Genomic DNA, 12,287 nt, shown 5'->3' on the forward strand with positions numbered 1-12,287 from the left:
AAAATATTTCACTAATACTACCCTATTATTCCTGCAGCTATCTGCGATCTCCTTTTAGAAGCAGATACTTCAGGCTTCACTTTTTGTTATGAAATGCACTAAAGTTCACAAGAATAATTTTACACCTTCCCGTGTGCATTGCCACGGCTGTGGAGGCCAAGTCAATGGATATATTTAAGGAGGAAATTAACTGATTCTTGATTAGTAAGGGTGTCAGGGGTTATGGGGAGAAGGCAGGAGAATGGGGTTGAGAGGGAAAGATAGATCAACCATGATTGAATGGCAGAGTGGGCTTGATGGGCCGAATGGCCTAATTCTGCTCCTAGAATTTATGAACATGCAGATTAGAAAAGTAATGGCAGTGCTCAAGATAAGATTTCTCTGAGAGATCAAGATGACTTGATGATACTAGGAGTTAGATGTGGCCCTTGTGGCTAAAGGGATCGGGGGGTATGGAGAGAAGGCAGGTACAGGATACTGAGTTGGATGATCAGCCATGATCATATTGAGTGGCGGTGCAGGCTCGAAGGGCCGAATGGCCTACTCCTGCACCTATTGTCTATGTTTCTATACTTGGTTTAGTCTGGAAGCTATGGAACAAAGCATATCTGTATAGCTTTTATTAGTTCAGCAGGAAACCTCAAGTCTGAGTTGGAATAATCTGAACTAGTATCTCAACAATTTAAAATATATGCAGATTTAAAGTATATAAAGTTATGAGAGGCATAGATTGGCTAGACAGTCAGACACAAAATGCTGGAGTAACTCAGCGGGCGAGGCAGCATCTCAGGAGAGAAGGAATGGGCTAGACAGTCAGAATCTTGTGCCCAGGGTGGAAATGTCCAACACTAGAGGACATTGCTAACAGCTATAAGGCGAGAGGGGATAAGACAGATAAGGCAGAGTTGATGCGTCTTGGGAAGTCAAAGCAGGCAGGACCCGGCAGATCCGTTCCAATAGACAATAGACAATAGGTGCAGGAGTAGGCCATTTGGCCCTTCGAGCCAGCACCGCCATTCATTGTGATCATGGCTGATCATCCACAATCAGTACCCCGTTCCTGCCTTCTCCCCATATCCCCTGCATCCGCTATCTTTAAGAGCTCTATCTAACTCTCTCTTGAAAGCATCCAGAGAATTGGCCTCCACTGCCTTTTGAGGCAGAGAATTCCACAGATTCGCAACCCTCTGTGTGAAAAGGTTTTTCCTCATCTCCGTTCTAAATGGCTTACCCCTTATTATTAAACTGTGGCCCCTGGTTCTGGACTCCTCCAACATCGGGAACATGTTTCCTGCCTCTAGCATGTCCAAATCCTTAATAATCTTATATGTTTCAATAAGATCTCCTCTCATCCTTCTAAATTCCAGAGTATACAAGCCCAGCCGTTCCCACAGCCGATTTCCGAAGCCATGTTTGCGGGTTGATATCTCAGCCCCTGGGCGGTCTATTCTGGTATCATTCGACATTGCTCGGACAACGTGACCTCTGTTGTTCAACGGATATTCCAGCAAGGGTGTCGGATAATTAAAGGACATTCCTTTAGGAAGGAGATGATGAGAGAAGGTTCACCAGACTGATTCCTGGGATGGCAGGACTTTCATATGAAGAAAGACTGGATAGACTCGGCATGTACTCGCTAGAATTTAGAAGATTGAGGGGGGATCTTATAGAAACTGTAAATTCTTAAGGGGTTGGACAGGCTAGATGCAGGAAGATTGTTCCCGATGTTGGGGAAGTCCAGAACAAGGGTTCACAATTTTAGGATAGGGGGGGAAATCTTTTAGGACCAAGATGAGAAAAATATTTTTCACACAGAGAGTGGTGGATCTGTGGAATTCTCTTCCATAGAGGGTGGTTGAGGCCACAGTTCATTGGCTATATTTAAGAGGGAGTTAGATGTGGCCCTTGTGGCTAAAGGTATCAGGGGGTATGGAGAGAAGGCAGGTACAGGATACTGAGTTGGATGATCAGCCATGATCATATTGAATGGCGGTGCAGGCTCGAAGGGCCGAATGGCCTACTCCTGCACCTATTTTCTATGTTTCTATAAGGATTTTTTTTAGTCTGAGGGTGGTGAATCTGTTGAATTATTTGCCACGGAAGGCTGTGGAGGCTGTCAATGGATATTTATAAGGAAGAGATAGATGTATTCTTGAACAGTGCAGGTGTCAGAGGTTATGGGGAGAAGGCAGGAGAATGGGGTTTGGAGGGAGGGATAGTTCAGCCATGATTGAATGGCGGAGTAGACAAGAAGGGCCGAATAGCCTAATTCTGCTCCTATCACTTCTGACCTTATGACCTTAAAATACATGGTTCTGTTACAATGACAATAAAGAAACTATTCTATTCTATTCTATTCAGTGGTGTACCTGTACCATTGAACTAAAAATGCCCTATGACACCCACTCGAGATATGACAACTTTTAATCATCAATTATTGGATTCTGGCCTTCATCAGTATTCTTTTCAGCACATCAACTGAAGCCGGCTGACAAATAGAAAATAAAAGGACTGCAAACCAATGCTTCAATAAAAGGAGCAAATAAGTCTAAGGGCATTCATATTCCTCCTGGTCCTATAAAAATTAACCCAAATAACTTACTTGAATTAAATTAACAGCTTCGTAAATTTTCTATCAAACGCTCTGGTAATCATGGAACCTTGAGTCGGCCATTAGATTAGTCCAGTTCGGCCCACCAAGTCCGTGCCAACCAGCGATCCCCATACACAAGCACTATCCTACATACTGGGGCCAATTTACAATTTTTACCGAAGCCAATTAACCTGCAAACTTGTATTTCTTTGGAATGTGGGAGGAAACCGGAGCGCCCGGAGAAAACCCATGCGGTCATGGGGAGAACGTACAAACTCCGCGCAGACAGCACCCGTTGTCATGATCGAACCCGGGTTTCTGGCGCTGTAAGACAGCAACTCTACCGCTGCGACACCATGCTGCCCTGATGTTTTTATAGTCTGAATATCTACTCTAGCTCCTTCCATGTAAAGGCTGGCTCAGTAAACTAATAACACAAAGGGACTTTTTTTCAAGTCAGCAAACATTAACAAATTTTGAATTTTACATCGCATTGCATAAATATATACAATAGTCTTTATTGCTGATTAAATGCTGATTAGATGGAAATGTTAAACACTGATGAGTCAATTTACTTTGATATTAAAAAAGTCCAATAGAAAATCACAGTTGCAGTCTTGAGGCTATATATAATATCATCACTTAAATCATTTTAAGTGGTAACCAACTAATGAAAGTCTAGACTTTTCATTTCGATTTATTTACCGGGAGAACATTTGCGTTAACTTAAAACGAAAATGGACGTCATCTAATTAGTCCTGCTCCATGTGGTGCTGGTACCAAAGGTTAAACTCCCGAATCTCCTTCTCACGTAAACGGCGTGACTTGCTGGAGCGGCTGGACTTGACGGTCTCTGCAGACTTCGAGCTTTGACAGCGGGAAGAGGTCCTCCTCATCAAGTTCTGGGAGATGGAGCGATGGAGGTTTTTCATGGAGGAAGATGCGGCCATAGTCACCACCCAGGGATGCTTCAAGGCTTGAGCTGCTGCCATCCGCTCGTTGGGGTCAATCGTGATCAGCCGGTCAATGAAGTCCTTGGCGAGATTGGACACGTTCGGCCAAGGCTGCAACCAAAGCACAACGCCAAGGACAATTAATATCAATGCAAACGTGAAGCACGATAATAAGGAAGCCGTTAATGGTAAATAAATGGATTCTCCGCTAATTGACACTCGTGCGAAATTGTGGACGCAGCCCAGACCATCATGCATTCCTACCATTGACTCCATCTACACTTCACGCTGCCCCGGCTAGGCCACCAACATAATCACGGACGTGTCGAACCACGGACCTCATAACACTCCCGTGTGTGTCGGATAGTGTTCGTGTACGGGGTGATAACTAGTTGGCGCAGGCTCGGTAGGCCAAAGGGCCTGTTTCCACGCTGTATCTCTCAACTAAACTCAAGTAAGGAAGGAAAATAAACCAAACAAGGTACGGCAGATGCTGATAATAAACCAGAAAAATGGGAAATATTATAAATTTAGACAAAAAAGTAGAATAATTGGGTAATCTATCATAGGCATAGAGGTGGGAAAGAACTGAGAATAATTTTCACGAGTAGCAGCTTAATAAATTAGACATGACACACAAAGGCGATCTTCCCTTTCATTTTAATATAAAAGCTCGGTAAACTGATGCCGTACCAGTGGTGTAATGTTGCATCCGCAAAGGCATCTTTTTGCTGCATCAGGTTATAATGTAAAGTCACGAGATTGTTCAAGAGAAACAAAGACAAAGAGGAATATGTGTGTAAATGTTCTCAGGTTATATAGGAGAAGTTCAGGGAGAAATCCAGTTTAGTTTCGTTCAGAGATACAGCGTGTAAACAGGCCCTTCGGCCCACCGTGTCCGTGCCGACTACCAATCACCCATTCACTAGTTCTATCCTGCACACTAGGGACAATTTACAGAAGCCAATTAACATTCTCGCTATTGAGGGAGTGCAGCGCAGGTTCACCAGGTTAATTCCAGGGATGGTGGGACTGACATATGATGAAAGAATGAGTCAACTGGGCTTGTATTCACTGGGATTTAGAAGGATGATCTTCTAGAAACATATAACATTCTTAAAGGATTGGACAGGATAGAAGCAGGAAAAATTGTCCTGATGTTGGGGGAGTCCGGAACCAGGGGTCACAGTTTAAGAATAAGAGGTAGACCATTTAGGACTGAGATGAGGAAAAACATTTTCACCCAGAGAGTTGTGAATCTGTGGAATTCTCTGCCACAGAAGGCAGTGGAGGCCAATTCACTGGATGTTCCCAAGAGAGAGTTAGATTTAGCTCCTAGGGCTAAAGGAATCAAGGGATATGGGGGAAAAGCAGGAACAGGGTCCTGTTTTTAGATTATCAGCCGTGATCATATTGAATTGGGGTGCTGGCTCGAAGGGCTGAATGACCTGCTCCTGTACCTATTTTTCTATGTTTCTATGTTTTTACAAACCTGATTGGCTTTGGAATGTGGGAGGAAACCGGAGCACCTGGAGGAAACCCACGTGGTCACGGGGAGAAGGTACAAACTCGGTACAGACAGCACCCGTAGTCAGGATCGAACCCGAGTCTCTGGTGCAGTATGGCAGTGACTCTACCGTTGTGCCACCGTGCCGACCTTACCATAAGGCCAGTTCCTCATTTTTGTTTACACCCTCAGTTACGTTCCCCAAGTGTGTGTGTGTGAAGATGGGGCAGGAGGAGAATACTGAACAGAAGGACTGAGATCTGTGTGTGTCATGATACTGGATCACCACTACTTTTCTTAAAGACAATGAGGGATGAGCAAAATAATGACTGTCTTGCCAGTAACACATAGTCCGACATATAAGTGAAGGGGACCCCTCTTCAGACTCTTCAGATGTAATATCACTTCAGCCTTAATAGTTCTGATTGAATCTCTGAGAACGCAAGATATATTTGCCACTCCACATATCAGATTCTTGAATAGTGTCAGGGGTTATGGGGAGAAGGCAGGAGAATGGGTTTGAGAGGGAGAGATAGATCAGCCATGATCAAATGGCCATGTAGACTTGATGGACCGAATGGCCCTATTCTGCTCCTAGAACAAATGAACTTATTGCTTAAAACGTCTGCAGTTGTATAGGGCTCTGGTGAGACCACATCTGGAGTATTGCGTACAGTTTTGGTCTCCTAATTTGAGGAAGGACATCCTTGTGATTGAGGCAGTGCAGCGTAGGTTCACAAGATTGATCCCTGGGATGGCGGGACTGTCATATGAGGAAAGATTGAAAAGACTAGGCTTGTATTCACTGGAGTTTAGGAGGATGAGGGGGGATCTTATAGAAACATATAAAATTATAAAAGGACTGGACAAGCTAGATGCAGGAAAAATGTTCCCAATGTTGGGCGAGTCCAGAACCCGGGGCCACAGTCTGAGAATAAAGGGGAGGCCATTTAAGACTGAGGTGAGAAAAAACTTTTTCACCCAGAGAGTTGTGAATTTGTGGAATTCCCTGCCACAGAGGGCAGTGGAGGCCAAATCACTGGAAGGATTTAAGAGAGAGTTAGATAGAGCTCCAGGGGCTAGTGGAGTCAAGGGATATGGGGAGAAGGCAGGCATGGGTTATTGATTGGGGACGATCAGCCATGATCACAATGAATGGCGGTGCTGGCTCGAAGGGCCGAATGGCCTCCTCCTGCTCCTATTTTCTATGTTTCTATGTCTGTAGATTTTGCGCTGTTGGGAATAATGCTGGTTTGTTGAAAGTAGTCGTTTCATGTGCTCCTGTTCTCCGTGTCACACACTTAGTCAGCCTATTCTCCTGCTAGGTTTGCAATAGATGATCTGTTAGATGTCTCTATTCTGAGCATCAATTGATACTAATGGATGGAAACTAGAAGTGGTTGAGATAAGAGTATCAATGGAGTGGCCCAACAAAACATTTCTTGCTTCAGCCCTCCTCGAGGCTTCGCTACAACAGCAAAGATAGATGTGAAATCTGGGCGGTGAAGAACACAAAGAACATGAAAAGTAAGATACAAGAAAGTACAGATGTTGGAAACTTGTGCGAAACACAAAGTGCTGGAGGATCACAGGGGACAGGCAGCATCTGTTGAGGGAATAGACAATGTGTCAGGTTGGGATCCTTCTACAGGCAACACATGTGGAAGGAATGGACGGACAATATTTTGGGTCAAGACCCTTCTTCAGTCCCAAGGTTCCTCCAGCACCTTGTGATTTTCAGCACAAACAATTGTCCAATGGATGAAGAAGAGAAAGCGACAAGTTGTTGTTGGATCTTAATGAATAGTAATTCAATAGGCTGATGATACCACCAGCAATCTGTATTTCATTTCGGCCAACAAAAGTTCGCAATGAACTCAAAGTCAATCCAGGCCCTGACAGAATGAGCTAATTCAATGTCCATGACAAAGCTTCCTCTGTAGATTTCATTTGCGTGCATTCTCAGTGCATGGTGTTTGCGTTATAGCCATCAATTAAGATTCATATACCTGACAGAGTATTGGTTTGCTAATCCCTGTAATGCGTTATTGTTCTTCCTTCCCATTTAAACCTCCTCCCCTCAAATTTTCAAGGAGGGAGGGAGAGAGAGAGAGAGAGAGAGAGAGAGAGAGAGAGAGAGAGAGAGAGAGAGAGAGAGAGAGCGAGAGAGAGAGAGAGAGAGAGAGAGCGAGAGAGAGAGAGAGAGAAGAGAAGAGAAGAGAAGAGAGAAAGAGAAGAGAGAAAGAGAAAGAGAAGAGAAAGAGAAAGAGAAGCCAGCGAAAGAGAAAGCGCCCTTCCCTTACCTCCCTCTCCTATCCCTCTCCCTCTCCCTCTCCCTCTCCCTCTCCCTCTCCCTCTCTCTCCTTGACACCCTGTAATCCTGGGAAGTCACTCCTACTTGCTACATAATTTCTTTGAAAGGATAAATACAGCTATTGACACTTTGTGAAGGAAGTATCAATGACATTGGACTCATTTCTTGTAAACAAGTATGAATATCCTTGGCAGAAAAATACTATGGTTATTTCTGCCAGGGGCATAAATAGAACACGTCCACTCAAATCATAAAGGTGCCCCTGAAAATATTGTCCGCATTAAAGTGATTATATTTATTTCAAATGAGATGCAGCAGAATTTTCGAGTCACACAACACACAAACAGGCCCTTTGGCCCAACTTGTCCATGCCAACCATATGCCCCATCAAAGTCAAAGTCAAAGTAGCCTTTATTGTCATTCAGACCTTTCGGTCTGAACGAAATTTCGTTGCCTTGCAGTCATACATATAGTAAAAATGACAAAAACACATAATAAACACAAATTTAACATCCACCACAGTGAGTTCACCAGGCACCTCCTCACTGTGATGGAAGGCAAAAATCTTAAAGTCCTTGTCTCTTCCCTCCTTGTTCTCCCTCTGCTCCGAGGCGACCTGTGAGCTCCCGACGTTGTCGTCCACTACACTACTACTATTTGCCAGCATTTGCCATTATCCCTCTAAAACTTTCCTATCCATGTACCTGTCCAAATATCTTCTTACTGAATTCTGACGGACTTACGATCATGTGTGTAGTAGGCTGCATTCATCGAGTTATACAGCATGGAAACAAGTCCTTGGGTCACCAAGTCTGCATTGACCATGAATAATTAATTTACACCAAACCGACACAAATCCCGTTTTATTCTTCCTGCATTCCCATCAATTCCCACGCTAGCCCCACAGACCATGCTATTCCCTCTACACACAGGGCTGTTTACATTGCCCACTGACCTACTAGCCCGCACATGTTTGGGATGTGGGAGGAAACCAGGGCACCCATCGGAAACTCATGCGGCCACGGGAAGAATCTGCAAACAACACGGACGGCATCCGAGCTCAGGATTGAAGCTAGGATATGTGCACGGATGTTGAGGGTTGGGTACAAATCAACAATCTTTTAACTCTGCTACAAGAGTGTTGCATTTTTTTCCCCACTTGGCGAGTTGTACTACTCAGGATAAGTTCATAAGTTCATAGGTGATAGGAGCAGAATTAGGACATTCGGCTCATCAAGTCTACTCTGCTAATCAAACTTGGCTGATCTATCTCTCCCTCTCAACCCCATTCCCTGCCTTCTCCCCAGAACCCCTGACACCCGTACTAATCAAGAATCTATCTATCTCTGCCTTAAAAATCTCCAATAACTTGCCTTCTGTGGCAATGAATTCCACAGATTCACCACCCTCTGACTAAAGAAATTCCTCATCTCCTTCCCAAAGAGACGTCCTTTAGGATAGAAACATGGTAAATTGGTGCAGGAGCAGGCCATTCAGCCCTTCGAGCCAGCACCGCCATGCAATATGATCATGGGTGATCATCCAAAATCAGTACCCCGTTCATGGTTTCTCCCCATATCCCTTGATTCCGTTAGCCCTAAGAGCTATCATCTAACTCTCTCTTGAAAACATCCAGTAAATTGGCCTCCACTGCCTTCTGTGGCAGAGAATTCCACAGATTCACAACTCTCTGGATGTGGCCTTCCTTACCATGGCAAGGATTGGTTAATTACTTTACTGAACATCACTGTTGGTTTTTGCTTAATTTTGGATTTTGTAAAAGGAACAGCACAGTTTAAATAATTTGGAAAGTTTAGGCCAGCTGCTGCCCAAGTTTACTACAAATCTGTAAGAGTGTTCAAGAGTGTTTTATTGATGTATGTCCCAAGCATAACAATGACATTCTAACTTGCAGCAGCACAAAAGAACATGGAAACATAGTACTCTGTAAACAATATAATAAACGAAGAAAAGTTCAATATATATACACATTATTAAAAAACTGTGAAATAGGCAGGCAAAAAGGCAAAATAAAATTGCAAAAAGGCACGAAAAAGGCATTTATTAACAAAAATAAGGCATACAAGGCATATATTTCCGCCACCAAAATATGGCTAAAATGATAATATATTCTACATTAAATGACCAAAGTTGCCTGGTTGCACATAATTACTAGCATTTTTTTCAAATTATCTGGTGTTAAACTATTCCGTCTGTCAGACAAAATATGCTTCAGTTGTGAAAAAGTTATTTCTACCTCTGCTGAGGTCACTGGTACGTACCCGAAACAAACTAGCGACTCTATATTCATGTCGATATCTTGTGCAATACAACTACCTTTGAGAACCTTAGCTATGTTTTGTATTTCTTCAAGATCTTTGTTAGCTAAAATCACTCTCTCACATTTTCCTTGTATGTCTTTACCTACATCACCAACAACTTTACGAATATTGTCAGGTACTTTGATGAAAACCTGCAAGTTATTCACTAATGTTTCACCACGTTTCTCAAGGGAAGTGATAGCTTGTGGGGAGTTTGCAAAATTGGAAGCAATAACACGGTGGAGGGACTTTCTGCATGATTTCACTGACGATCCTGACTGCGGCAGATTCTTCTTTCTCAAAACAGTTGACGATTTATTTTATCTTTTGCAGCATAGTAGAGTACAGCAGAGAGCCATGTACCCCACCTAGTCAAAACAGGCTGAGGATGTAGTGGAATTTCGGGTGCCATTCCCTTGAACAACTGCACACGTGACGGTGCTTTGAGGAAGATTTTCTTGACATTGGAAAGTAGGCGATCGACATTTGGAAACAAGCTACGTATATGCTTGACAATTTTATGAAGTCCTTGAGCTTAGCATGTCAAATGCGACATTTTGGGGAATAAAACTTTAAGAGCACAAGCAGCTTTTTTCATGTACGGAGTTGCATCAGTCACAAACAGAAGAACATTCTCGTGTTTTATACCTTCTGGCCAAAGTACATCAAGTGAAGGTGTAAACAACTGAGCAATAGTTGAGTTGTTTGACTTCTCCAATATTTCCGATGTCAACAAATACTCCTTTGATGGTTGACCTGCCTCCAGTGTACCGATGACCACATTGGCAACATATCTCCCCACAGCATCGGTTGTCTCGTCTATTGAGATCGATGTTTTGTTGCATGCAACTTCATCTCAAATTTATTGCATAACAATGTTGAAGTTGCTGTCAACATAATTTTTCCGTAATGATGAGTCGCTTGTTATATGTTCCTCTGTGTATTTCTCTAAAAAACCTCTGAGAGATTTGTTTTCCAATTTCCACAGTGGAATTCCAGCATCAATAAATGCCTTGCACAGATCACTCGAAAACTCAGATTTGCGACTGAAGCCAGCAGCAAATGAAGTGAGGAGACAAGCTTGGGTATTTCGCTTGGGTAGTCTACACCACTGTGGTATCAACATTGACTTCTCTAATTTTAGATAGCCTTGTCTTCACCCTTCTCCCCCTCACCTTTCCCAGCTCTCCTTCTGGTCCTACTGTCGCCACTTCCTTCCCCCCCATCAGTCTAAAGAAGGGTCTCGACCCGAAACGTCACCTATTCCTTCTCTCCATAGATGCTGCCTCTAGCATTTTTTGTCTTCCTTCGATTTTTCCAGCATCTATCTATATTACTAAAAGTCTGATCTTGACCGCTTTTGGCTCGCTGTGGTGTGATTTCCGAGAGAACGCCGCCACCTATGGCCGTCATCTTTGGCCAGCTCACTCAGAGCCCCCCTCCGCCTTCCGGGACCAGAGGATTTTTCCCATCGATGAAAAATCAGAAAGATATTAATGTTTAAAAAAAAATCCCCATTCTCTCTGCTGCCCCCGCTGGCGACAGGGGGGCGGGACTATAAAACCCGGAAGTGTAGACCCTCACTCAGTCTCTGTCAGACCCAGGAAGCGAGAGGGTCATGGCTCTCTGAGTTATGAATAGCACTGAACGTACGTCTACTCCCCGGTGAGTCCGCCTGATGCGGCTGTAAGGTGGCTGCTGCCCAATTGTTTGCCTCGCCTTTTTAACAAGTTTGTGTTCACAAAATGAATTTTGGTTGTCGGGTGGCTGCTGCCCAATTGTTTGCCTCGCCTTTTAAAAAAGTTTGTGTAACAAAATGAATTTTGGTTGTCGGGTAGCTGCTGCCCAATTGTTTGCCTCACCTTTTTATCAAGTTTGTGTTCACAAAATGAATTTTGGTTGTCGGGTGGCTGCTGCCCTATTGTTTGCCTCGTCTTTTTAACGAGTTTTTATTCACAAAATGAATTTTGGTTGTCGGGTGGCTGCTGCCCAATTGTTTGCCTTGGCTTGGCTTTTAAAATCATTGCAACAGATGGCTGCCAGCCCAAGAATCCATTTGGCCCACAATGTCTATACTAGCCCTCTGGAAACCAGTACCTTCGGCCCGCAACACCCATACTAGCGCAACAGAAAGCCCACCAACCACACTTGCGAGCAATATTGGAATTGGTGGAGAGGTGGAATATTGCATTGGTGACCAGCCCTCCCGTGTGATGCTGGGACCCAACGGGTCCCACTTAGTCTAGAATATTAATAAAACTCATCTTGTTTGTTTCTAGTGATTCTGTTTGTTTCTCTGTTTGTATGTGCGTGTGTGTGTATGTCTGCCCATGTGATCCTGAAATTACACCAAAATGGTGCACGATAGCACCCACCTTATTCACCATTGTCCTGTGGTGTGGTGTATCAAGTTTCGTTCAGATTTATGTTATATTTTATACGTTATTCACATTTTTAACTTTACAAAAACGCCTTTTTTCATCCATCTGTGGATATGTGTGTATGTGATCCCGGAACTACGCCAAACGGTACACGATAGCACTACAATTTTTGAACCACCTTACTTACAATTGACTTGTGGTGTCTTTTTTTTAATCAA

The 12,287-nt window shown here is 43.6% G+C and overlaps 1 protein-coding gene across 1 annotated transcript in view; it reads right to left on the reverse strand.

Moving 5' to 3' along the window:
- Positions 1–3,090: 3,090 nt before the first annotated feature.
- pskh2 (protein serine kinase H2) overlaps positions 3,091–12,287 on the reverse strand; it is a 57,519-nt gene continuing 48,322 nt past the window's right edge. The window contains exon 3 of the mRNA XM_033020190.1: positions 3,091–3,657. Coding sequence (XP_032876081.1) covers positions 3,346–3,657 — 312 coding nt within the window. The 3' untranslated portion in view covers positions 3,091–3,345. The remainder of the gene's footprint in view (positions 3,658–12,287) is intronic.

Source organism: Amblyraja radiata, chromosome 4 (genome assembly GCF_010909765.2).
Source record: "Amblyraja radiata isolate CabotCenter1 chromosome 4, sAmbRad1.1.pri, whole genome shotgun sequence".
NCBI classification, from domain to species: Eukaryota; Metazoa; Chordata; class Chondrichthyes; order Rajiformes; family Rajidae; genus Amblyraja; species Amblyraja radiata.